Below are 27004 nucleotides of genomic sequence, written 5' to 3'. Positions count from 1 at the left end.
ATCTTAAATGTGGAGCCAGGGGATGTTATGAGCACTGCAGAGTCCAAATTGTGTCTGGTTGTATTTTAGGTCTATTAAATCCACTGCAGTGTTTGGAGCAGACTGGAGGGGAGAGAAGGAAGAGATCTGAAATAGACTGAAATACAGCACTGGGGATGGAAAGAAGTGCCAGGGAGAGATATTTCAGCAGACTTTGTCAGGGACTAGATAAGGGGTATAAAAGAGAACAAACAGTGTTCAGAGAAGACTTTGAACAGTTTCCCATTGCTTTTGAGAAAAAGCCCGAACTCCTGAGCATGGGCTATCAGGCCTTCCATAATCTACTTCTAGTCTCCCTCTTCATTGCCCACTGCCTCTTTTCACTGAATCAGAAGCTCTGCAAGCACAGAATTCTGTTACTTAACAGCAGCTGTTCAGTACATACTGGTTGTATATACATGTATACAAATGTCCATTCACCTACTGATGGACACTTGTGTTGTTTTCATATTTTGGCTATTACAAACAAAGCTGCTATGAATATTCTTGTCCAGGTCATTGTGTGGACATATGCTTTCATTTCCCTTAGGTAAACCGTGGCAATAGAATTGCTGGGTCATATGGTAGGTGTAGTACATCCATACAATGGAATACTACTCAGCAATAAAAAGACAAACTATTGGTGCACACAACAACATGGATGAATCTCAACGTGCTTCTGCTGAGTGAAAGAAGTTGCATACCCTCCCACCCCAGCAAAAAGACAGCCAGGATGTATGATTCCATTCATATAAAATTCTAGAAACAGCAAACTAATCTATAGCAACAGAAAGCAAACCAGCATTTGGGAGGGCAAGGGACAGTGAGGCACATAGGGTGAGGATTATAAAGGTGCATGGGGAGGCTTTTTTGGGGTGATGGATATGTTCGTTATTTTTATGGAAGTGATAGTTTCACAACTGTATACATATATCAAAACATCATACTGTACATTTTAAATATGTGCAGTTTATAGTATGTCAATTATACCTTAATAAAGCTGTGAAAAATACTGTTTGAATAAATAGCAGGCCCTCCGTAAATGCATATAGAATGAATGTAGAGAAATGTTCATTGTTGGTTTAAGGGATACAAACCAATATGCCCAACAAATATTGGTAGAATTAATGTACAGAAGAAATATGTGATTAAATAGTAGGTGTTCAATAATTTTATAAGGAATGAGTGAATGAATGAATGTGTTTGACAAATGTTTATGTCAGCCTATCGTGTGCCTGGGACTATCTTAGGCTCTGGGGATAGATTGGGAACAAAACAAAGATCCCTGAGTTCACAGCTTTAATTTGAGGAGGACAGTAAACAATGAAAAGATAAGTAAAACACATATAGTGTGCTAGACAGGTGCCAAGGAGAGAGAAAGCTGAGAAGGGGGACAGGGAATGTCAGGGAAGGAGACTGACATTTTTGAGATTGTGGCCACCCTCCTCCCAAGGGTGACGCTTGAGAACAGACCTAAAGGAAATGAGCGGACCAGGTGGGTATCTAGGAGAATAAAAAATGACGGCCCCAGAATTGAAGAAAAGAATAAGCAAGAACTGAATGAAACTTCTGACGAGTGAAACGTAATAGCAAGAGCGCGTAAGTGCTAATAAAGACGGCTGCGGCCCGGACCCTCCCGGCCCGCCGATCCTTGCGTTGTCCACGAGGAGGCGCTCCTGCTCCCGCCCCGCAGTCGCCTTCCGCCAATGCGTGGGCACGCGCAGAAACCGCTAGGCGGCGTCGGTTTCCCTTCCCACGCGCGGACGCCAGCGTGGGCCGACGCAGCCGGGGTGCCCGCGCGTGCGCAGAGCCGAGGCCAGTCTGCCCTTGGGGCGGGGCGGAGCGGGGCGGAGCCAAGCAGGGCGGGGCGGGGGTTTGAGGTGATTCCTGAGGCGCGGCGGCTGTTTCAGCCGTGCGGGGAAACCGAAAGTGGGCGGCGGCCGCGGCTGTAGCGCTGGCGGAGACGGCGGTGGGAGCCGGGCCCAGAGGCGCGGGGACAGGCCGCGGGCCCGCAGAACAAGGTGAGAGCAGGTCCTGCTGGCTGCGGGAACGACAGGTGCCAGGCGAGGGCGGACGAGGTTTCGGGCGGGCGCGGCGCACCTGGGTGACTAAGAGGGACAGTGGCCCAAGCGGGACTCGAACGGACCCGGGGCCTCTTCCCAGCAGCCGCAGAGGATGCCCTGGTCCCCACCCCGGAAAGCGGGCTGGGCGCCAGGGGAGTTGGCGTTCCAGAGCGTTGTGTTTTAAATCTCTGATGGGACTGTCTGGGGTTCACCTGGGAGTCGGACGGACCGCTGCCGCCTGGGAAACTCAGTGCAGTGGGGGCAGTGCAGCAGGGGGAGGGCGGGTGTGTGGACCTGGGGTGGGAGGTGCTGACCAGGAAGTGGATCCCGGTACCGGCGGGCGGACGCCAGCTGCCCGCCCGGAGCAAGGGACATGCGAGCCCCCTGGCTGTTTGAACTCCCACACCGTGAGCTTTTAAGTTCCTCTCTTTACAGACCCGCCCCTGCGGGCCGCTGGAGCAGTGCAGGACACAAATACTATCCGTTTCTCTCAAACCGTGAGCACCTGAGCCCCGGGTGGGTACAGCGCTCTAAGTTAGGAGGGAAATATGAATCCATGAGTGAGTTATCTTAACTTTCACCGTGTTCCCCAATAGTGTCAGGTTCTCAGCCTCAATTTAATGGGAGGGGACTTGGAGCCGGCACAACTATTCTGCTCCGATCCCCTTGAGTGAGTAGGTACAATACATTTCCATACATAACCAAGGGCACCACTCACTCCCAAACAATTACAAAGAACCGGAAAGGGAAATAGCTATATTAGAAAAAGTCTTGGCCCAAAAGGATTATGAAAGCCATTCTACAAAACAAAAACATCACTGATCTGTGTCATCCCTCCATCCCTATCCTCCACCCCCCCATCCCTATCCTCCACCCCGCCCCCCCGCCCCTTTCGTGCAGGTGGAAAAACTGCAGAAAAGTGCCCTGCCTAGTGATATACAACTTAAAGCCAGAGGTGGAACTTAGACCCAAGTCCCGGCCGCTTTGATGTATAGGTGTTGCATACTGCAAATAGCGTGGGCTTTGCAGATTTGGGTTGGAATCTGGGCTTCTCCACTTGCTAATTGTGTGATCTTGAACAAATTACATACTTTCGTTGAGCCTGGTTCTCTCTTTATCAATTGGAAATATTTAACTTACTCTGCAAGGCTTTTGTGAGATAACTACTGTAATTCCTTTGGCTCATAATAATAGTCAAAAGTGTTAACTCTCTTCCTTCCACCAAACTTGCCGTATTTTACATAATTGGGGTTCAGTTTCTTGGATGCAGGGACACATCTTTAAGTGCTCTATGTAATATAAATTGGCACATGGTGGAGATTTTTGCAGTTCCATTCAACTGATATTCATGGAGCATCAGTTACATGCACAGGACCGTGCCGGGGGTAGGGAATTGCTCTGGGGCCAGCTGGTTTAGAACCCACGTCTCCTGTGCCCCAGTCCAGGGCCCTTTGCCAGCCCACAGCCCCCCTCTTTGCTAGTTAAACACAGTGAACTCTGAAGCAGCAGTTGGTGGTTCCTTCGGATTTCAGTCCCTGTAGATTGGAAATGAAATGTAATCTCTGCTAATGCCCTTTTAAGTGAACTGACTGAACATGGCTGAATGAACTATTGTATTTTGTACCAAGAGATTTAAACTCCTTGAAGAACCTCTCAGAAGTTCTCTGTGCAATATAATCTAGTTGGAGACCTAATGTGAACGTAAAGGAAAAATACTTTATAATCCAACTCTAAGTGCCTACTCTGTGTTTGATCAAGTGCTATTTCTAAGAACTGAGATTTGACGTAGAGTGAGTACTTTGCCTCTGGGCACTTTCGGGGTCAACACATAAATACAGAAAGGACAGAAGTTCCTTGGTGCCTGGAGTGAAATCTAATTTCATATTTATGTGAATTGGTTTTTCTTTATGCAAAACTGACTTTCTCCTCCCTCTGTTCCCACCCATATGCTTTTGAAAGCTTCATTTTCAATATTTCCTCATTGGGCCAATTTTTTTAAAATGTTGTCTTTCAAACAAGCTAAAAGTATTGATAATTTGTCATTTTGAGCTGAAAATGTGTGTGAGGATATATGGCAGTTAGAGCTTCTGATCGGCACAATATACTCAGTGTGACCCCAAAGCAAACTCGATATTTTAGCTATGCAGCTTTGTCAGGAGGAAGCAAACCCATGATTTCCGTTAGGTCTTTGGACCCCCGTTTCAGCACTTGAAGGACTCCAGGGAAAGTTGAGAACCATGGATCTTGCCCATCCTCCTTATCTTCCATATGAAAAAAGCGACCTGAAGTGACTTGCTCAAAGGGTCATAGCTAATGAGAAGAAGACTGGGATTAAGACCCAAACTCCTAACTAAGCCATTTAGGATCTCAGAGCTTTCTCCAGTATGTAGATTTATGGAAAGCCTATATTATTCATACTACATAATTAGTAATGCATGTATAATTTGGAGGTTGAAATTGCAATAATTAAAAAAGGAAAACTGCTCTCTAAAGATACCCTGAGGGAGTATATCACCACCTGAGGGCATTAATTACTATCTTTCTTTTTTTTTTTTAAACAGGATTTTAAAAAATTAATAAATTTTATTTTTGGCTGTGCGTGGGCTTTCTCTAGTTGTGGTGAGCGGGAGCTACTCTTCATTGTGTTACACGGGCTTCTCATTGCAGTGACTTCCCTTGTTGTGGAGCACGGGCTCTAGGCATGCAGGCTTCAGTAGTTGTGGCACTTGGGCTCAGTAGTGGCTCACAGGCTCTAGACCACAGGCTCAGCAGTTGTGGCGCACGGGCTTAGTTACTCCGCAGCCTGTGAGATCTTCCCGGATCAGGGATCAAACCCGTGTCCCCTGCATTGGCAGGTGGATTCTTAACCACTGCGCTACCAGGGAAGTGCCAACTGTCTTTTTAAAAAGAGTTGGTAAAGGAGTAATTAAGGTGGTAATAAATAGACTATAATTGGAAATAAAAGATAGCATGTTAAACTGTTGCAAGATGAGAAATCACCTTGGAAGAGTCTTAGACAAAAACCTTCCCTCTCTTAGGCTCAGTTTATTGATTTGTAATAAGGGGTTTGGGATAGACTAGATGATGCCTAAAATCTTTTCAGCACAGACATTCTGAATTTTAAGAGCCTGGCTTGTTGCTAAAATAGTGTCTTCATGGAAGAAGGCAGCCATTTACCAGAAGTATGTGCCCTAAGGAAATACTAAAAATTGAGTAGCTGACTAAAGAAGGTAAGAGATTGCTTGGTGATTTCACTTTACCCTAATGATTCTTCAGATTTATTTGTGGGTTTAGTGCCACTCTTCAAGTCAAATTTATGACACACAAAAAAATGCAATGAGGAAAATGAGTCAAATGGTACAGTTGGAAATAGTTGAGAAAAGAGGAACTGAGAGGAGAGAGCATATACGGGAGTGAGACCAGCTTGGCTAAAGGTCTTTGGGCAGCAGGATTGAGGAAACTGCAGCTACAGGAAGCAGATCACATGCAAACGATGGTAATGGTAAAGGCAGGTATCCAGAGGACACCAAAACCTGCTTCTTCAGAATAAGACTCTCCCGGGACCATTTTTAGGTGTATTAGAGAGAAAAGTTGTGAATTTACAAATACAGTTTTGAAAGTGAGAATTATTTTAGGCTATTTACATTGTTTAAACCTTGCTTTCCTAAAGGTTGTCATTACTTTCCCCTACTCCTTGCCCCACTTCTTGCACATTGTTAGCATTTCGGGATACTCAAGATTAATTGTATAGCAAAATAGAAAAGGAACAGTATAAAAGGATTGAATTTTTGCAGCAGTTGGCAAGTATTTTGGATTTGGGTGCCACACCCTTAAATCAGAATGTGGCAATCCCCATTTCATGCCACTTTAAGGGGTAATCACTAAATATGCCCCAGGGTTGTTCTCCGTATTCCCCAAGTCAGATTTACTTTCAGAAGCCACCTCTGTACATTTGGAGCAGCTGTCTGAAAGGATGCCCCATTTTTGGGAGCCAGAAGACCTGGGTTCTTGTTGTGGGTCTGGCCATAAAAATATGTGAGGCCTGGAATAATTACCCTGGACCTCAGTTTCCTCATTTAAAAAAAATTTTTTTTTACTTTTATTTATTTATTTAATTTTGCGGTACATGGGCCTCTTACTGTTGTGGCCTCTCCCGTTGCGGAGCACAGGCTCCGGACGCACAGGCTCAGCGGCCATGGCTCACGGGCCCAGCCGCTCCGTGGCATGTGGGATCTTCCCGGACCGGGGCATGAACCCGTGTCCCCTGCAGCAGCAGGTGGACTCTCAACCACTGTGCCACCAGGGAAGCCCTTTCCTCATTTTTAGACTAAACAGTTTGGAGGAGATGGTGTGAAGGTGCCTACTAGCATTCCGTGCTTCTCTCTCAGCTCCCTACTCTGAGGTCGGGCCCACTGTCCTGTCCTGTGCTGTTTTACAATGTCCAGGGACATTGTGGGACATGGCAGTTAAGAGGCTTTTGCCTACTAGTTAAGTGCGAAATCTTGGAGATCTGGTAGCTTTCTTACTAAGCTTGCCAGGTCAAGTATGTTAATGAGGCAAGTAAGAAAACCTGGGAAAACGCTAATATTTCAAATTTGATGCTGTACTAAAAATTTCTCCAGTACACCAATGTCTGTATTATTGCACTCTTAGCTGTGTAATGCAGGTATTCATAGGTATTTTGCCATCCATACCATGTTTCCAGGAAAATGTAACCACCGAATGTCAAGTATTGTGGTAAGCACATATAACTCTATTTTTGACACTTGTCATTCAGAAAGAGAGGCAAGGAAAGGAGGAGAAAAACAGTGAGAGGAAGGACATGAAAGTCAAGTGCAATGTGTTGTGATCCTTGTGGCCAGTTTCTTCCTCCTTGACTGGGGTCTTTGCTTGCTGACCTTGGTCAGTTTTTGAGATTAAAATACTCTGATTAAATAATTCCCCAGACTCACCTCCACTTTACTCTGCTCAAGCAGAGGATTCTTATTCAGCTCAAGCTTCCTCTTTATTATCTAGGGAAACCCTTAAGAATTTTAACCTAAATTTAAAGAGATGACCAACTTTATTTCTCCGAACCTCACGTAACTTACGGTCACCAGGGCTTACATAACATTCTCAAAATAAAAGTACGAATTTGAATTCTCTTAAACTCTAAATTGTATTTATCACAACGCTTTTAGAGAGTAGAAATAAGTAGGAAAGTTGAAAGATCAAAATGGCAACTTAAGAAATTTGGGAGCCACACATCATCAAAAGATCTACAAACAATAAATGTTGGAGAGAATGTGGAGAAAAGGGAACCCTTCTGCACTGTTGGTGGGAATGTAAATTGATACAGCCACTATGGAGAGCAGTATGGAGGTTCCTTAAAAAACTAAAAATAGAATTACCATATGACCCAGCAATCCCACTACTGGGCATATACCCTGAGAAAACTGTAATTCAAAAAGAGTCATGTACCACAAGGTTCACTGCAGCACTATTTACAATAGCCAGGACATGGAAGCAACCTAAGTGTCCATCGACAGACGAATGGATAAAGAAGATGTGGCACATATATACAATGGAATATTACTCAGCCATAAAAAGAAACGAAACTGAGCTATTTGTAATGAGGTGGATAGACCTAGAGTCTGGCATACAGAGTGAAGTAAGTCAGAAAGAGAGAGACAAATACCGTATGCTAACACATATATATGGAATTTAAGAAAAAAAAATGTCATGAAGAGCCTAGAGGTAAGACAGGAATAAAGACACAGATCTACTAGAGAATGGACTTGAGGATATGGGGAGGGGGAAGGGTAAGCTGGGACGAAGTGAGAGAGAGGCATGGACATATATACACTACCAAACGTAAGATAGATAGCTAGTGGGAAGCAGCCGCATAGCACAGGGAGATCAGCTCAGTGCTTTGTGATTGCCTGGAGGGGTGGGATAAGGAGGGTGGGAGGGAGAGGATATAGGGATATACATATGCATATAGCTGATTCACTTTGTTGCACAGCCGAAACTAACACAACACTGTAAAGCAATTATACTCCATTAATAAAGATGTTAAAAAAAAAAAGAATTTTGGAAGCCACTTTGGAGGAGTTGCCATTGAGGCACTTCACTAATAGTTGAAATTCCCATGATAAGCTTCCTTTTGTGCTTCTAGTGGATGACATCCGAGATAATAAACTTGATTTTTATAGTTAGAAGAAAGTATTCTTATATGCATACTGTTTCCAAAAGTTCTTGAGTATAATTGCCATCTTCAGAAAACCTCAAAAAATGCCATGATAACCAAGGAATTAACAAAATTTAGAGCATTCTATAGCAATATAGTAGATTAGAAAATAATAAGTTTTTTAAGCTTTAGTTGTAACATTCTTTTTGTTCAGTGCCTGAAGTGATATTGCTAATGTTGGAATTGCAAACTGGGCTGGAAGAAATTGACAAACATGAGAACAAGACATACATCTAAACAAGATGTACAACCACATTTACCCTTCGAGGTTTTACTGCACTTACCTGTTTCTCACCATCTTTGAGATCCTCAGTCCTATAGTCTGGGGACTGCCCTTCCCTCCAAAAAGTTGTATACAAATAGAGAATTATAGTATTCCTTGAAAATAGCATACTTAAAAAAGGGGAGGGAGAGGGATGCCTAATTCAGATTGTAGCCATGTGGTCAAGCGTTGCTTCCCAGTCTCCTCAAGTATCAGGTTCTTTTTTCTAATTTTTAAAAAAACTTTGTGAAACTTCACACATGAGTAGTTGTACTTCTAATATCCGTTGGTTGATAAAATATATAACTACCAAAAGCTGTTGTAAATTCAATATCGTGTTTGTGACTCTCGACAGTATCTGCACACTGTTTGAAAAACAGGAATACATGTAAGTATGAGACACTTACCAGTGTTCAAGCAGTGCTTGCTTACACATCGGGACGTGTGGACTTTTTGCAGTAATGCTATGGCCCAGACCTGAGCCTGCTCATTGAGAACTCTGGCTCAGAGTGGAAAGGCCCAGAAATAAACTGTGTGATGAATCTCAGTCACAGCTTGGTGACATAATTGGCTGTCTCAATCAGTTTACAACAGTCATTAAAATTTGCAAATAATTTTTAATAACTTAAATTTAAGATTATTCCTTTAACTGCTCACTTGCACTACACTATTATTTTAGTGAGTAGGAGAGAAAAGGAGTGGTGTTAGTTATATGGAGAATTTCTCATTCATTCACTCTATGTGTATTGAGCTCTTGTTGTGGGCTGGGCACTAGGGATTCAGCAGTGAACAAAACCCACCGAAATCCCTGCTTTCATGGAGCTTACATGCAAGTCAGGGAGACAGACAGTAAAATAAAGAATATTGGATGGCATAAGTGCTACGGAGTAAAATAAGGCAGGGGAAGGGTAAAGGGAGTACTGGGCAGCCGGCATAACAGTTCTGGTTTTGAATAGGGTGACCAGGGAAGGCTGTACTGAGAAGGTGACATTTGAGCAAATACCTGAAGGAGGTGAGGCAATGAGCTGTGTCTACCCTGGGACAGAGGGACTGGCAAGTGCAGAAAGAAAAGCAGTGTGGAGTGGAGTGAGTGAGAGAAAAGGGGAGGAGGAGTTGAGGTCAGAGAAATGGGCTGGGTGCAGATTGTGTAGGGCCCCTTTGGCCCCTCGGAAGACTTTGGCCTTTAGTCTGAGTAAGACAGGAAGCCCTTGGAGGGTTTTGAGCAGAGGAATGACGTGATGGGATTTATGATTTAAAAGGATCACTCTGGCTGTGATGTGAAGAATAGATTATCTGTGAAGTGGAAGCAGAGAGACCAGCACAGAGGCAGTTGCCTCAATCCAGGCAACAAATGTTGTTGGCGTGGACTAGGGTGATCACCATGCAGGTGGTGAGGAGTGGGGGAACCATGAACTGAGCCTGTCCATCTTCATGTGTCACTTAGTGGTGGGGGGATTTGGCGGTGGAGAACCACTAAGACCAAATCCCTTCATCTTACAGATAAGAAGAAGGCTGGGGAGAAGGGATTTGTCCCAGGAAAAGAAGTGCTCTTTGCGTAGTGGTATTGAACTTGGGGAACACAAGCAGGAAGAGGAGGTGTGTGCACAGCCTTCTGCAATCCCCCATCTCTCCCCCAAATAAAGTCAGAATCAAGGTATCATCTACTAGTTGTCAGTAGCTTTACTCTTGAAAGAAACATTAAACTTCCTTGGTCGTAACTGTGGATTTTAACTATGATAATATGTGCATTTAAGAGAGTGAAACTAGGAGGTTATGTGTGTGGCAGGAGCCTCTCTCAGGTCAGGTTGGGAAGTCTAACTTAGAAAAATTAGTCTAACAGTTGCCAAGAAATGAAGATAGGCAAACATGAGGTTAGGGAGGGTGAGAAAAGTGAAAAATAAGGATGAGCACTTGTGTGCCACACAGATTAGCACTGTTTTTTAATTTATTTAACATTATCATCAGTTGCTCACTGTAAATACATACCTTTTACCTGCATGAAGCCTACCTGATAGTCTTGGGGTAGGAGGATAGGATAATCAGGATAGAGGCCATAAGACTACTGTATCTTGGCAGAGTTTAGGTCCCCAAAGAAGAAGACACATTCAAAGAGGGTGGGATTAAGGAAGCAAGCACTGGGCAAAGCCTTACAGCTTTTACTGTATTCTGTGGCAATTAGACAAGCTGTATATGTGGGTGTATGACCTTCTCCCTCCCCAAAATGTGTTAAGTGCTGTGTTTGGGAGATCCCTGATGACAGCTGTTTCAGAACAGAAATAAGGAAGATAGAGGGGAACATTTCAGAGAAAGTGGCCTGAAATTGCTCTCCTTAGGATGGAGGGACCAGGAGTCTTTCATTCAGGGCGACCTGTGAAACAAGCCTCTGGTTAGCTTCTAAGATGGGGTTAGAACTGTCTTTTCAAGCCAGTATCATATTGGAGTTCTGTTATATTTTAATCATAGGATTTCCATTATTGAGTAGAATGCATTTATTAGAGATTTTTTTCCCCATAAATTAGTGGTTGCTGTCTACCCCCTAAGTAGCTGGGGAAAAGTAGACCATAGTGGGAAGGTAACAATGGAACAGATGCTCTTTCCAAAAAGAAGGGAAGGAGGAGGCAGTAGAGAAGGTGATGGGTATGTCCTTCATACTGAAACTGTGGCAGGGGAATTTAAAGTTGTTCTGACTAGGGAGGAGCCAGATATGCTAAATAGTCTAGTTTGATCCTGGTACACTGCTCACACCCAAGAAGGTATATTCCCACATGGGCACTGACCACCTGACTTTATACCTACAAATAATGTGTATATAATTCATAGTCAGGGCCCACTTAGATATGCAGATGTACAAAGAGGTAAAGACCAGTTTTACTCAGAGGAGCTCTAGATGAGTAGGTGGGAGGGATTGGGTTTGAAGGAAAGAAGAGAGTAGATAGATAGGTAGGAAAGGTGGAGGTCAAAGAGAGAAAGTTGAGAAGGCTTGGCACTAGGAAGTTAGCAAGTGATCCTTTAGTTTCTCCTCTTGCAAATTAAAACTTGGCCAGCCTGCTCGCTTTGTGGTTTTTCTTACTTGAGGAAATAACTGTATACTAAAAGTTCAATGATCTTTGAATCATGAACCATTGTAAATCAAAGCATTTCTCTTGTAATCAGGAGTTTACTATTTAAGAGCCAAAGTTCATACTTCAGTTTTAACATCTGGCAACCTTGAGATATAGGTCCCAAAGCCAGCCTCTCTTTCCTTCTCACCAGCATACTCAAAATGTAGATGGACATCAGGAGTAATGCAGGTGCTCAGACTCTATAGCTGTTGTCTTTCTCTGCCATGAATTTTTAGTCTTTAGAGTGCCTGTCTCCAGTTGTCTCGTTGACTTGGGATCCATACCATACCTTTGAGTAGGCTGAGTCTACTGTTCATTTCACAGGACTGTTTTTTTTCTTCTCTTCAGTTTGCTTTACTGTCTTTCTTGATTGTCTTGTCTCCTGTTGTTAATTCTTCAGGGTTTTGTCTTTTATTTTTTTCAGTACCAGTCAGGGTAATATGATAGAAAGAATGTGGGCTTTGGCATCAAACAGACCAGGACTAAAATCCTGGCTTCCATACATCCTGTGATATGTTGGTTATTTAACATCGCTGAGCTTTGGTTTTCTTATTTACAGAATGAGAATAATACTTTCCTTCCATAGTTATGGAAGTTAATCTTCAGATAGTCCAATTCTCAGAATTTACACGAGAAAGAAAAATATATATCTTTGCAGAGCAGCTTCATTTATTTTTTATTGAAGTATAGTTGATTTAGAATGTTGTACTAATTTCTACTGGACAGCAGAGTGACTCAGTTATACACATATATACATTCTTTTTTTTTATATTCTTTTCCATTATGGTTTATCCCAGGAGACTGGATATGGTTCCCTGTGCTATACAGTAGGACCTTGTTGTTTATCCATTCTAAATGTAATAGTTTGCATCTACTAACCACAAACTCCCAGTCCATCCCTCTCTCTCCTTTCCTCCCCCTTGTCAACCACAAGTCTGTTCTCTATGTCTGTGAGTTTTTTTATGTTTGGTAGATAGGTTCATTTGAGCCGTACTTTAGATTCCACATGTAAGTGATATCGTATGGTATTTGTGTTTCTCTTTCTGACTGACTTCACCTAGTATGATCATCTCTAGTTGCATCCATGTTGCTGCAAATGGCATTATTTCATTCTTTTTTATGGCTGAGTAGTAGTCCATTTTATGTATGTACCACATCTTCTTTATCCATTCATCTGTCAGTGGACATTTAGGTTGTTTCCATGTCTTGACTATTGTGAATAGTGCTGGTATGAACATAGGGGTGCATGTATCTTTTTGAATTATAGTTTTGTCTTGTTATATGCCCAGGAGTGGGATTTCTGGATCATATGGTAGCTCTATTTTTAGTTTTCTGAGGAACCTCAATACTGTTTTCCATAGTGGAAAGCAGCTTTATTTTTAATACCCCAAAGCTGGAAGCACCCCACATGTCTATCAGCATTTGAATGGATAAACAAATTGTGGTATATCCATACAGTGGAATACTACTTATCAATAAAAGGGGATGAACTACTAGTGAGTATTGTTTATATATTCTAGTTACCAGTCCTTTACCAGGAATGCTATGAAAATATTTTCTCTTAGTCTGTGGCTTGTCTTTTCATTATCTTAACAGCCTTTAGAAGAGCAGAAGTTTTAAATTTTGATGAGATCCAGTTTGTCGGGTTTGTTCATCATGGCTCTAAAAGTTCTTTGCCTATCCCAAGGTCACAAAGATTTATTCCTGTTTTCTCTAGAAGTTTTACAGTATTAACTTTGTCATTTAGGACCTAAATGATTCATTTCAATTTAATTTTTGTGTCTGGTATGAGATTCATATTTTGTGTATGGATGAATAGTGTTCCAGCACTGTTTGTTGAACTTTCTCCGTTGAATTTCCTTGCTATCTTTGTCAAAAATCAGTTGACCATTTATGTGTGGGTCTATTTCTGGACTATATATTCTGTTCCATTGATGTGATTGTCCTTTTGTCAATGCCACACTATTCCGACTAATATACTGTTATGGTAAGTTTTGAAATCAGTCTGATTGCACCAGCTAGGACCTCTAGTGTGGTAATGAATAGGAGTGAAGAGAATGGACATTCTTGCCCTGTTCCCATTCTTAAGCAGAAAGCATCCATTCTTTCACTATTACATGTGATGTTAGCTGAGGGTTTTTCACAGATACTCTTTATCAGGTTAAGGAGGTTCACGTCTATTCTTATTTTCTGAGAGTTATTAAAATAAATGATTTTTAACTTTGTCAAATGTCTTTTCTTCACCTATTGATATCATGTGGTTTTTCAACTTTAGTCTGTTGATATAGTCAGTTACATTGATTGACTTATGAGTGTTGAACCAACCTTGCATTCCTAGAGTAAACCATAGTTAATCATAGTGTGTTATTTCTCTTACATATTGTTGGATTTGATTTACTAATATTTTGTTAGAATTTTTTGCACTTACGTTCATGAGGGATATTGGTCTGTACTTTTCTTATAATGTCTTTGGTTTTGGTATCAGCATAATGTTGGCCTCATAAAGTGAGTTCAGAAGTGTTCCCTTCCTCTCTACTTTCTGGAAGAGTTTGTGTAGAAGTGGTATTAATTCCTTCTGAAGTGTTTGGTAGAATTTGCCAATAAAGTCATCTGGGTTTGAATTTTCCTTGTGTGAAGGTTTCTAACTACAAATTTAATTTCTCTAATATTCTTAAGGATATTAAGTTTATCTGTTTCTTCTTGAGTGAGCTTTAGAAATTGTCTTTCAGTGAATTCATCCATTTCATCCAAGTTACCAGATTTATTGGCATGAATTGTTCATAATATTCTCTTTTTAATGTCTATAGGATCTGTATTTATGGCCCTTTTTCAATTGCATTATTAGTAATTTGTGTCTTCTCTTTTTTTCCCCTTGATTAATCTACCTGGAAGTTATCAATTTTATTGATGTTTTCAAGAGCTAGTTTTGGTTTCATGATTTTTTTCCTTTACTTTTTTTCTATTTAATTACTTATCTGTTTCACCATTCCAGTACTGATTTTGCTCTCATCTTTATTAATTCCTTTCTTCTACTTCCTTTTGGTATAATTTGCTCTCTTTTTTTCTTAAGGTAGCAGATTAGATCATTGATTTGGAATGTTTCTTTTTTTCTAATATAAGCATATGATGCTGTAAATTTCCCTCCAAATATTGCTTTAACTGCATCCAGCAATTTTTTATATACTGCGTTTTCATTTATTTAAATGTTTTCTGGTTATTTGGAGGAGCTTTCCTCTTTGACCCTTGGTTATTTATTACATTTGCAAATACACAGGGATTGTTCACATATTTTTCTGTTACTCATATCCAATTTAGTTTAGTTCTGGTCATAGAATACACTTTGTATAATTTCAATTATTCTAAATTGGTTGAGGATTGGTTTCAGCCTCAGAATGTATTCTATCTTGGTCAATGTCCCATGAGCTCTTGAAAAGAATGTATATTTTGCTACTGTTGGGATGGAGTGTTCTGTAAATATCAATTAGACCAGTTTGGTTGATGGTGTTGTTCAGCTCCTCTATATCCTTACTGATTTTTTTGTTTACTGGATCTACCAATTACTGAGAAAAGAGTTTTGAAGTCTCCAGTCATAACTCTATTGTTTTCTCATTCATGTATTTTAAAACTCTAATGTTAGATGCAGTCACATTTAGGATTGTTATATCTTCCTGATTAATTAATTCCTTAATTATTATGTAATGTCCCTCTTTTTAAAAAATTTATTTATATTTTATTTATTTTTGGCTGCTTTGGGTCTTCATTGCTGTGTGCGGGCTTTCTCTAGTTGCTGCGAGTGGGGCTACTATTTGTTGCAGTGCACATGCTTCTCATTGTGGTGGCTTCTTTTGTTGCAGAGTGCGGGCTCTAGGCATGTGGGCTTCAGTAGTTGTGGCACATGGGCTCAGTAGTTGTGCCTCACGGATGGGCTCTAGAGCATAGGCTCAGTAGTCGTGGTGCATGGGCTTAGTTGCTCCGTGGCATGTGGGATCTTCCCAGATCAGGGATCAAACCCATGTCCCCTGCAATGGCAGGCGGATTCTTAACCACTGCGCCACCAGGGAAGTCCCTGTAATGTCCCTCTTTATCCTTGGTAATATTACTTGTTCTGATATTAATATAGTCATGTATTTACATGCATATCTTTTTCTATATTTTTACTTTTAACCTATGTGTTTGTATTTGAAATAGGTTTCTTGTAGATAGTTTATAGGAAAATCTTGCTTTTATATCCACTCTACCAATCTCTAACTTTTTAATCAGGATATATCAATCATTTACACTTAATGTAATTATTCGTATGGTTGACTTTATTTTATTTTATTATTTTTTAAAATTTATTTATTTGGCTGTGCAACAGGATTGTGGGATCTTAGTTCCCTGTCCAGGGAAAGAACCTGGGCCCCCTGAACTGGAAGCACAGAGTCCGAACCACTGGACCTCAGGGAATTCCCCAGTATGTAGTCCTTTTTTTTTTTAAATTTTTTAATTTAATTTAATTTTTTTATACAGCAAGTTCTTATTAGTCATCAGTTTTATACACATCAGTGTATACATGTTAATCCCAATTGCCCAATACATCACACCACCACTCCCACCCCACTGCAGCTTTCCCCCCTTGGTATCCATATGTTTGTTCTCTACATCTGTGTCTCAACTTCTGCCCGCAAACCAATTCATCTGTACCATTTTTCTAGGTTCTACATACATGCATTAATGTACGATATTTGTTTTTCTCTTTCTGACAAACTTCACTCTGTATGACAGTCTCTAGATCCATCCACGTCTCAACAAATGACCCAATTTCGTTCCTTTTTATGGCTGAGTAATATTCCATTGTATATATGTACCACATCTTCTTTATCCGTTCGTCTGTCAATGGGCATTTAGGTTGCTTCCATGACCTGGCTATTGTAAATAGTGTGGCAATGAACATTGGGGTCCATGTGTCTTTTTGAATAATGGTTTTCTCTGGATATATGCCCAGTAGTGGGATGCTGGATCATATGGTAATTCTATTTTTAATTTTTTAAGGAACCTCCATACTGTTTTCCATAGTGGCTGTATCAATTTACATTCCCACCAACAGTGCAAGAGGGTTCCCTTTTCTCCACACCCTCTCCAGCATTTGTTGTTTGTAGATTTTCTGATGATGCCCATTCTAACTGGTGTGAAGTGATACCTCATTGTAGTTCTGATTTGCATTTCTCTAATAATTAGTGATGTTGAGCAGCTTTTCATGTGCTTCTTGGCCATCTGTATGTCTTCTTTGGAGAAATGTCTATTTAGGTCTTCTGCCCATTTTTGGATTGGGTTGTTTGTTTTTTTAATATTGAGCTGCATGAGCTGTTTATATATTTTGGAGATTAATCCTTTGTCCGTTGATTCATTTGCAAATACTTTCTCCCATTCTGAGGGTTGTCATCTTGTTTATGGTTTCCTTTGCTGTGCAGAAGCTTTGAGGTTTCATTAGGTCCCATTTGTTTATTTTTGTTTTTATTTCCATTACTCTAGGAGGTGGATCAAAAAAGATCTTGCTGTGGTTTATGTCAAAGAGCATTCTTCCTGTGTTTTCCTCTAAGAGTTTTATAATGTCCTGTCTTGCATTTAGGTCTCTAATCCATTTTGAGTTTATTTTTGTGTATGGCGTTAGGGAGTGTTCTAATTTCATTCTTTTATATGTATCTATCCAGTTTTCCCAGCACCACTTATTGAAGAGATTGTCTTTTCTCCATTGTATATCCTTGCCTCCTTTGTCATAGATTAGTTGACCATAGGTGCGTGGGTTTATCTCTGGGCTTTCTGTCTTGTTCCATTGATCTATTTTTCTGTTTTTGTGCCAGTACCATATTGTCTTGCTTACTGTAGCTTTGTAGTATAGTCTGAAGTCAGGGAGTCTGATTCCTCCAGCTCCGTTTTTTTCCCTCAAGACTGCTTTGGTTATTTGGGGTCTTTTGTGTCTCTATACAAATTTTAAGATTTTTTGTTCTAGTTCTGTAAAAAATGCCATTGGTAATTTGATAGGGATTGCATTGAATCTGTAGATTGCTTTGGGTAGTATAGTCATTTTCACAATACTGATTCTTCCAATCCAAGAACATGGTATATATATCTCTCCATCTGTTGGTATCATCTTTAATTTCTTTCATCAGTGTCTTATAGTTTTCTGCATATAGGTCTTTTGTCTCCCTAGGTAGGTTTATTCCTAGGTATTTTATTATTTTTGTTGTAGTGGTAAATGGGAGTGTTTCCTTAATTTCTCTTTCAGATTTTTCATCATTAGTGTATAGGAATGCAAGGGATTTCTGTGCATTAATTTTGTATCCTGCAACTTTACCAAATTCATTGATTAGCTCTAGTAGTTTTCTGGTGGCATCTTTGGGATTCTCTATGTATAGTATCATGTCATCTGCAAACAGTGACAGTTTTACTTCTTCTCTTCCAATTTGTATTCTTTTATTTCTTTTTCTTCTCTGATTGCCGTTGCTAGGACTTCCAAAACTATGTTGAATAATAGTGGTGAGAGTAGACATCCTTGTCTTCTTCCTAATCTTAGAGGAAATGCTTTCAGTGTTTCACCATTGAGAAGGATGTTTGCTGTGGGTTTGTTGTATATGGCCTTTATTATGTTGAGGTAGGTTCCCTCTATGCCCACTTTCTGGAGAGTTTTTATCATAAATGGGTGTTGAATTTTGTCAAAAGCTTTTTCTGCATCTATTGAGATGATCATATGGTTTTTCTTCTTCAATTTGTTAATATAGTGTATCACATTGATTGATCTGTGTATATTGAAGAATCCTTGCATCCCTGGGATAAATCCCACTTGATCATGGTGTATGATCCTTTTAATGTGTTGTTGGATTCTATTTGCTAGTATTTTGTTGAGGATTTTTGCATCTATATTCATCAGTGATATTGGTCTGTAATTTTTTTTTTTTTTTTGTAGTATCTTTGTCTGCTTTCGGTATCAGGGTGATGGTGGATTCATAGAATGAGTTTGGGTGTGTTCCTTCATCTGCAGTGTTTTGGAAGAGTTTGAGAAGGATGGGTGTTAGCTCTTCTCTAAATGTTTGATAGAATTCACCTGTGAAGCCATCTGGTCCTGGACTTTTGTTTGTTGGAAGATTTTTAATCACAGTTTCAATTTCATTACTTGTGATTGGTCTGTTCATATTTTCTATTTCTTCCTGGTTCGGTCTTGGAAGGTTATACCTTTCGAAGAATTTGTCCATTTCTTCCAGGTTGTCCATTTTATTGGCATAGAGTTGTTTGTAGTAGTCTCTTAGGATGCTTTGTATTTCTGCGATGTCTGTTGTAACTTTCCTTTTTCATTTCTAATTTTATTGATTTGAGTCCTCTCCCTCTTTTTCTTGATGAGTCTGGCTAATGGTTTATCAATTTTGTTTATCTTCTCAAAGAACCAGCTTTTAGTTTTATTGATCTTTGCTATAGTTTTCTTTGTTTCTATTTCATTTATTTCTGCTCTGATCTTTATGATTTCTTTCCTTCTGCTAACTTTGGGTTTTGTTTGTTCTTCTTTCTCTAGTTCCTTTAGGTGTAAGGTTAGATTGTTTATTTGAGGTGTTTCTTGTTTCTTGAGGTAGGCTTGTATAGCTATAAACTTCCCTTTTAGAACTGCTTTGGCTGCATCCCATAGGTTTTGGATCATCGTGTTTTCATTGTCATTTGTCTCTAGGTATTTTTTGATTTCCTCTTTGATTTCTTCAGTGATCTCTTTGTTATTTAGTAACATATTGTTTAGCCTCTGTGTGTTTGTGTTTCTTACGTTTTTTTCTCTGTAATTCATTTCTAATCTCATAGCATTGTGATCAGAAAAGATGCTTGATGTGATTTCAGTTTTCTTAAATTTACTGAGATTTGATTTGTGCCCCAAGATGTGATCTATCCTGGAGAATGTTCCGTGCACACTTGAGGAGAAAGTGTAATCTGCTGTTTTTGGATGGAATGTCCTATAAATATCAATTAAATCTATCTGGTCTATTGTGTCATTTAAAGATTCTGTTTCTTTATTTATTTTCATTTTGGAAGATCTGTGCATTGGTGTAAGTGAGGTGTTAAAGTCCCCCACTATTATTGTGTTACTGTCGATTTCCTCTTTTGGAGCTGTTAGCAGTTGCCTTATGTATTGAGGTGCTCCTATGTTGGGTGCCTATATATTTATAGTTGTTATATCTTTTTCTTGGATTGATCCCTTGATCATTATGTAGTGTCCTTCCTTGTCTCTTGTAACATTCTTTATTTTAAAGTCTATTTTATGTGATATGAGTATTGCTACTCCAGCTTTCTTTTGATTTCTATTTGCATGCAATATCTTTTTCCATCCCCTCACTTTCAGTCCGTATGTGTCCCTAGGTCTGAAGTGGGTCTCTTGTAGACAGCATATATATGGGTCTTGTTTTTGTATCCATTCAGCAAGCCTGTGTCTTTTGGTTGGAGCATTTAATCCATTCACGTTTCAGGTAATTATCGGTATGTATGTTCCTATGACCATTTTCTTAATTGTTTTGGGTTTGTTTATGTAGGTCATTTTCTCCTCTTGTGTTTCCCACTTAGAGAAGTTCCTTTAGCATTTGTTGCAGAGCTGGTTTGGTGGTGCTGAATTCTCTTAGCTTTTGCTTGTCTGTAAAGCTTTTGATTTCTCCATTGAATCTGAATGAGATCCTTGACAGGTAGAGTAATCTTGGTTGTAGTTTCTTCCCTTTCATCACTTTAAGTATATCATGCCACTCCCTTCTGGCTTGTAGAGTTTCTGCTGAGAAATCAGCTGTTAACCTTATGGGAGTTCCCTTGTATGTTATTTGTCATTTTTCCCTTGCTGCTTTCAATAATTTTTCTTTGTCTTTAATTTTTGCCAATTTGATTACTATGTGTCTTGGGTTTATTCTGTATGGGACTCGCTGTGCTTCCTGGGCTTGGGTAGCTATTTCCTTACCCATGTTAGGGAAATTTTCAACTATAATCTCTTGAAATATTTTCTTGGGTCCTTTCTCTCTCTCTTCTCTTTCTGGGACCCCTATAATGCGAATGTTGTTGCGTTTAATGTTGTCCCAGAGATCTCTTAGGCTGTCTTCATTTCTTTTCATTCTTTTCTCTTTATTCTGTTCTGCAGCAGTGAATTCCACCATTCTGTCTTCCAGGTCACTTATCCGTTCTTCTGCCTCAGTTATTCTGCTATTGATTCCTTCTAGTGTATTTTTCATTTCAGTTATTGTATTTTTTTTTATTTATCAGTTATTGTATTGTTCATCTCTGTTTGTTTGTTCTTTAATTCTTCTAGATCTTTGTTAAACATTTCTTGCATCTTCTCGATCTTTGCCTCCATTCTTTTTCTGAGGTCCTGGATCATCTTCACTATCATCATTCTGAGTTCTTTTTCTGGAAGGTTTCCTATCTCCACTTCATTTAGTTGTTTTTCTGGGGTTTTATCTTGTTCCTTCATCTGGTACATAGCCCTCTGCCTTTTCATCTTGTCTGTCTTTCTGTGAATGTGGTTTTTGTTCCACAGGGTGCAGGATTGTAGTTCTTCTTGCTTCTGCTGGTATGGTTGACGTTAAATCTATCATTTTGCTAGATGTTTTCTGTTTGCCTTTTCTGTTCTTTTTGTTTCTGTTTTCTCTTTTTTCCTACTTTTTTTTTTTTTTACTTCTACCTAGTTTTTTATTGAATTTCTGTTTTGTTTTACCTGTACTACTACTGGCTTATTAGTTATGCCTCTTAAAAAATTTTAGTGGCTGTCATAAGTTTTACAACATATCTCTTTATTGCATTCCTCTTTGAAATAATATTATGTTACTGTATGTATAGTATAAGAACCTTCCAATAGTATACTTCCAGTTCCTTTCACTCATTCTTTGTGCTGTTGTGGTTGTACATTTTACTTTTACATATATTGTACACCCCACATTTTTGGTGATGTCTAGATCTTGATTGTGGTGATGATTACATAGTATATATGTGCTTTCAGAACTCAATAAACACTACACATAAGTATTTTATTTTATGTAAATTATACCCAAATGAAGATTTTAATATAAATATAAACATATATTTTAATATAAATATATGTGTATATATACATATATGTGTGTGTATGTCTTTCTGTCTATAGAGAGAGTGAGAATATAGACCTAGTATAGGACTTTCCTAGACTATTTACTATTTAATTAATTTACTGTTTAATTAATAGTATTAATTAAATGCCATTGGTGCTAGTGGTGACAATTTGAAGAGTTAATGTTTAGTAGAGCCAAGTACATAATGCATACTTAGGTTATTTACCATTTAAACTTTGCCATCTTTTGAGTATTATATTTATAATCAAGAGCACCTGCAAATGAGCTATTTTGTCTCCTTTTTTAAATGGACAAATGAGGAAATTGCTAAAACTGTATGCTGTTCTTCCTTTATGTTTCTAAACCAGAGAAAGAGCAAGATTGTCTAGAATTCTGTGAAGTCTGATATAGTATCCACTTGCCCTATTTAATTTAAATTAAAATTTCAGTTCCTTAGTCATGCCACATTTCAAGTGCTCAGTAGCTACATGTGGCTAGTGGCTACCATGTTGGACTGCACAGATATAAAATATTTCTATAATCACAGAAAGTTCTTTTTTAAAATATTTATTTATTTATTTATTTGGATGCACTGGGTCTTACTTGCCGCATGCAGGATCTTCATCGTAACGTGCAGGATCTTCGTTGCATCATGCAGGATCTTTAGTTGCAGCGTGAGAACTCTTAGTTGAGGCATGTGGAATCTAGTTCCCTGACCAGGGATTGAACCCAGCCTCCTTGCATTGGGAGTGCGGAGTTTTAGCCACTGGATCACCAGGGAAGAAAGTTCTATCGGATAGCACTGTTGAAGGAAAAATTAGCAAGTTGTCCATGGCTTGCCTTTCTCCTTCCTGTAATGAAAGGCTAAATCTACTTTTCGTAGCTGCTTGGATGTCCTTCTCTGAATTTATCTTCATTCTCTTTACCATTAGTCCAAAGAAAATATGAGTGATTAATCTAGAAAAATGCCTGTTACTGATCAATGAAAATCCTTAGCCAAGGTCCCCATGGATTTCTTTGGTACCTAAATTTATTAGTCACTTTTCTTTTTTCTCTCACTTGACCTGTCTTTTATTGCATATGACATTTTTGAATATGCCATTCTTTCTGGCTTTTTCCTCTTTTTGTTTGTATGACACTGTGACTTTGCCTTTTCTACTTCTATCTCTCTGGTCCCTTTTTCTTAGCCTTTTATAGGTTCTTGTTCCTCTGCGCATCTTTTAAATGACAGCCTTCCATAGCAGTCCATCCTTAACATTATTTTTAACTCCCTGGACACCAGATACCACATATATGCTGAAGGCCAACAAATCTATAAGCAGTTCAGATTTCTAACCTAAGTTCCTAATGAATATAACTACGTGGCTGCCCTAAGAGCATCCCAACCTCCATATGTCCAGAACGATTTCACTCCCTTCCTCTCTTGCGAACCTGCCTCTACCCCACCTAAGTGTGGGCCATTACTATCCACCACGCTTCTAGCTAGAAATCTGGGGCCTCTCTCATAATTCAAACCAGTTAATCAGTTCCTGTTGATTCCACTTCCTAATTACCTCTGATACTGATTTTTTGTTTTTTCCCAAGGCCCTGTTTTCAGATCTTCCATATCTTCAGTTCTTACAACTCATTTATCTTTCTCCTTCTAGTTTATTTTCCCTGCTACTGAGGAGTGATCTTCTTAAAATGCAGAGCTGATCATTTTATTCTGCTATTTAAAATCCCTCCAAGGTCTCACATTACTTTTGGCAAAAATGCAAACATCTTAGCATATCCAGTAGTCTCTTCTGGGTCTGCCTCTTCTCACCTCTCCCATCCCCATCTTTCAGTCCTCAGCTTAGAGCCTTTGTTCATTCATGTCCAGCCACTTAACTGCCTGGGGTTCTCAGAACCAGCCATGTGCTTCTCTCTCACTTCTGTGCCTTTTGAATTTTCCGTTCCCTCTACTTGGGGCTGATACCTCTCCCCACCCCCCACCTCCACCCACACACACCCTTTGCTTCCTTGCCTGGCCGATTTCATCTTGTCCTTCAGGACTCCATCAGGCCTCCTCCCGTTTGGGAAGCGTTCCCTGATATTGTCCCTCCCCGGGCTAGTCTTTGTGCCTTCCTGACTTCCCTAATGTTCTCATAGTATTCCATGCTTTTCTCTACCATAACAGTTATTTCCCTGTATTGTAATAGTACAGAAAGTATTCAATAGCAATTTATGAAATACTCAAACAAGTGTAAACTCTGAAAATATATTTGAATTCACAGACTAATGCATCATTACAGTAACCTTCCACTGTGTTCTTATAGGTGAAGATGCTGGAAGCAGATCTGGTTTCAAAAATGCTACGAGCTGTTCTACAGTCTCATAAGAGCGGAATAGCATTACCCCGGCTCCAAGGAGAGTACAGATCCTTAACTGGAGACTGGATCCCCTTCAAGCAATTTGGTTATCCTACGCTAGAAGCCTATCTGAGAAGTGTGCCAGCAGTTGTCAGGATAGAGACTAGTAGATCTGGAGAGGTAAGAAGGTGATTGTGTGTTTCAGAAGAGTCAAACCAATTCTTAATTGCCTGTGTTGCACTTCCAATCTCATAATTAGGGTAGAAGTCAAAGTGAAAAGCACTAGCCAAGATTGGTAGTGATAGAGAGAACAGCATCCACAGCACAGCCAAGGTTCTCATGTCTTTTGTTTTACCCTCAGATTCTTTCTGTTGTAAAAATAAGGTTTTAACCATATTAAATTAAAAATTTTCAAGTTAAACTTTACCCAGTCTCACTGTCCAAACTAAATGTACTGGAGACCTTAACTGCCTAAATGTCATACCCACTCATTATAGACCTGCTACAGCTGTTTTTGCCTAGGTCACTAATGACTTCCTGATTACGGAATCTAGTAGACACTTTAAAATTCTCATAATTTGACCTGACTCCTATCTATTCCCACTGTCTGGATCCTAGTTCAGCCTCTAATTGATTGATCATCACTTTTGGTTATTACAGAGTCCTCCCTACTGTTATCCCTGTCTTTAGTCCCTAGGCTGTTCCTCACCGTCACACTTTAGTAACAGTGATCATGTTATTCTACAATTTTAAATCCTTTAGTTTCTCTTGAAGAATATTTTATATATAACATGGGCGATTAGGTGGTAGCAAGTGAATTTTTTACTGCATATACTCTATGACCCAAAAGTTTCACTTCTTGGTTTCTGCCTAATGTACAGTATGAAAGATATGGACAAACCACCATCCAAGACAGAAAGGCACCCATCCCCACAATCAGTACCTTTTTCAGGGTACATTTCTATATATGTAAATATGTAGAACAGGTCTGGAGTATTTCTCACCAAAAATTATAATAGTTGTCCTCTTAGGAGGGGGGTGGGTAGGGAGGCAGTGGATAGAGGAGAAAAGGAGCCCAGGATTGGGAGAGTGGTCAGAGGTTCACGTAATCTGTAATAAATTTTATATAATGAGAAGGTATAAACTAATTAAATATTATATTAATAATAAAACTTTCTTCAGTGACCCTGGTTCTCCCAGACAGATTTAAGCCCTCCTTTCTGTCTGCTTGGCCCCTTGTAATACATCCAGTATTACACATGACATAATGTTTTCTGTTTAGTCTCTTTGCCTCTCTTTCCTTCATAAGTTTCTTGAGGATAAGGGATTTTTTTTTTTACCCCTAACAGTAGGTGTTTAATAAATATGTGTTGAATGTATAAATGATCAGATATCTGAATGAATTAATTAATAATTTAGTAATGCTTCATATACTTACTATGCTATAATTCACTCAACTCTTTATTCTCCTATTTTGGACATTTTTAATGTTTCCAGGTTTTGACTATTAAAATAACCCCTAATGCACATATTTGGGTATGTAACTTTTTCTTCTTTTGAAATATATTCTTACATTTTCAGGAATGGAAATACTGGGCCAAAGAATAGGAACATGTTTTGGCTTGTGGTGTAAAGCCTCACTGCTTTCCTGTTCTAGATTTCAACTTAGAATCAAAGACTTTAACACTAGATGGTTCTCTAGAGATAGTCTAATCTCAACAGTCTACATTCTTTTTTCATACCCTTTTTCAAATATCCTATATATCCCACCATTTTTTTTTTAAAGATAAAAAACTGAGCTACTGTATTTTAAGTAGGTGCCAGAGGGTCCAGGCCTCTGCTTACCCTGTCTTGCCCTCACAGCCCTGAGGCACCTCCATGGAGTTCTGTGGCTCCATTGAACAGTTTGAAAACCCCAGATCTAAGCTCTTCCCTGTTTTACAGCTGATAATACTAAGATTTTAGAAGTAAACTGGATTGCCCCAAGTGACCCAGCTAATGCATTGCAGTGCAAGACTAGGATTTAGTGGTCTTTGGGAGACCACTAAATACAAATAGCAGTTACAAGTGTGTACTTTGAATTCAGAGAGATAGCCTAGCTGTGTGGCTTGAGAAGTTTGTTTAACTTTCCTGAGCCTCTGTTTTCCCATGTGTAAAATGGGAATAAAATATATCTCACAAATTATATGAGATAATATATGCAAATCACAGGTTTCGTTTGGTTCATTTGTTAATCCTACAGTACCTAACACATTTTAGATGCTTAATAAATACCTGTTTAAGGAATAAGTGAAAGTTTCAACTTGAGGAGAGATTATTCAGTGTGCCGGACTATGCTTGATTTCTCTTGCAGAAAATATAATTTAGCTCTAACATTATCAAAGAGAGAGAGACATGAATATTTGCATACAGCTTGATTTGGGACATATAAACACACAAAGATGCACTTTGAAAAATCAGCCTTTAGGTACCAGTGAATCTGAGAAATGTTTCTCCTCTTGCCTTGCCTCTCATAATTAGATTACCTGCTATGCCGTGGCCTGCACAGAAACTGCAAGAATTGCTCAGCTTGTGGCTCGTCAGAGGAGTTCTAAAAGGAAAACTGGTCGGCAAGTTAATTGTCAGATGAGAGTAAAGAAAACCATGCCATTTTTTCTAGAAGGTAAGATCTTTTCACATGCTAAAATTTTAAAGCCTGTCTATGAATATACTGTCAGATGGAAATATTGCTTGTATTCATGATAAACACCTTTATTTGTTAATATTCATATGTCAAGGGAGAAGTCCTGAAGCTAGTATTTCCATTTGAAATTAAGTGAACATGATAAGCATGACTTATTAAGTAAAGTAATTATACAGTGTGAAATAACTCAGCATAGATTTTAATTAAACTTATTATGGCAAAGTGTGGTTTTACTCTTTATTTTGGGG

The 27004-nt window shown here is 39.3% G+C and overlaps 1 protein-coding gene across 1 annotated transcript in view; it reads left to right on the top strand.

Moving 5' to 3' along the window:
• The first annotated feature begins 1924 nt into the window (after positions 1-1924).
• Positions 1925-27004, top strand: part of TDRD7 (tudor domain containing 7) — an 88488-nt gene continuing 63408 nt past the window's right edge. The window contains exons 1-3 of the mRNA XM_082842814.1: positions 1925-2039; positions 24041-24253; positions 26594-26735. Coding sequence (XP_082698940.1) covers positions 24047-24253; positions 26594-26735 — 349 coding nt within the window. The 5' untranslated portion in view covers positions 1925-2039; positions 24041-24046. The remainder of the gene's footprint in view (positions 2040-24040; positions 24254-26593; positions 26736-27004) is intronic.

This window comes from Leucopleurus acutus, assembly GCF_964270905.1.
Source record: "Leucopleurus acutus genome assembly, chromosome: 7".
Lineage (NCBI taxonomy): Eukaryota > Metazoa > Chordata > Mammalia > Artiodactyla > Delphinidae > Leucopleurus > Leucopleurus acutus.
This window is presented reverse-complemented; position numbering and strand designations above follow the sequence as displayed.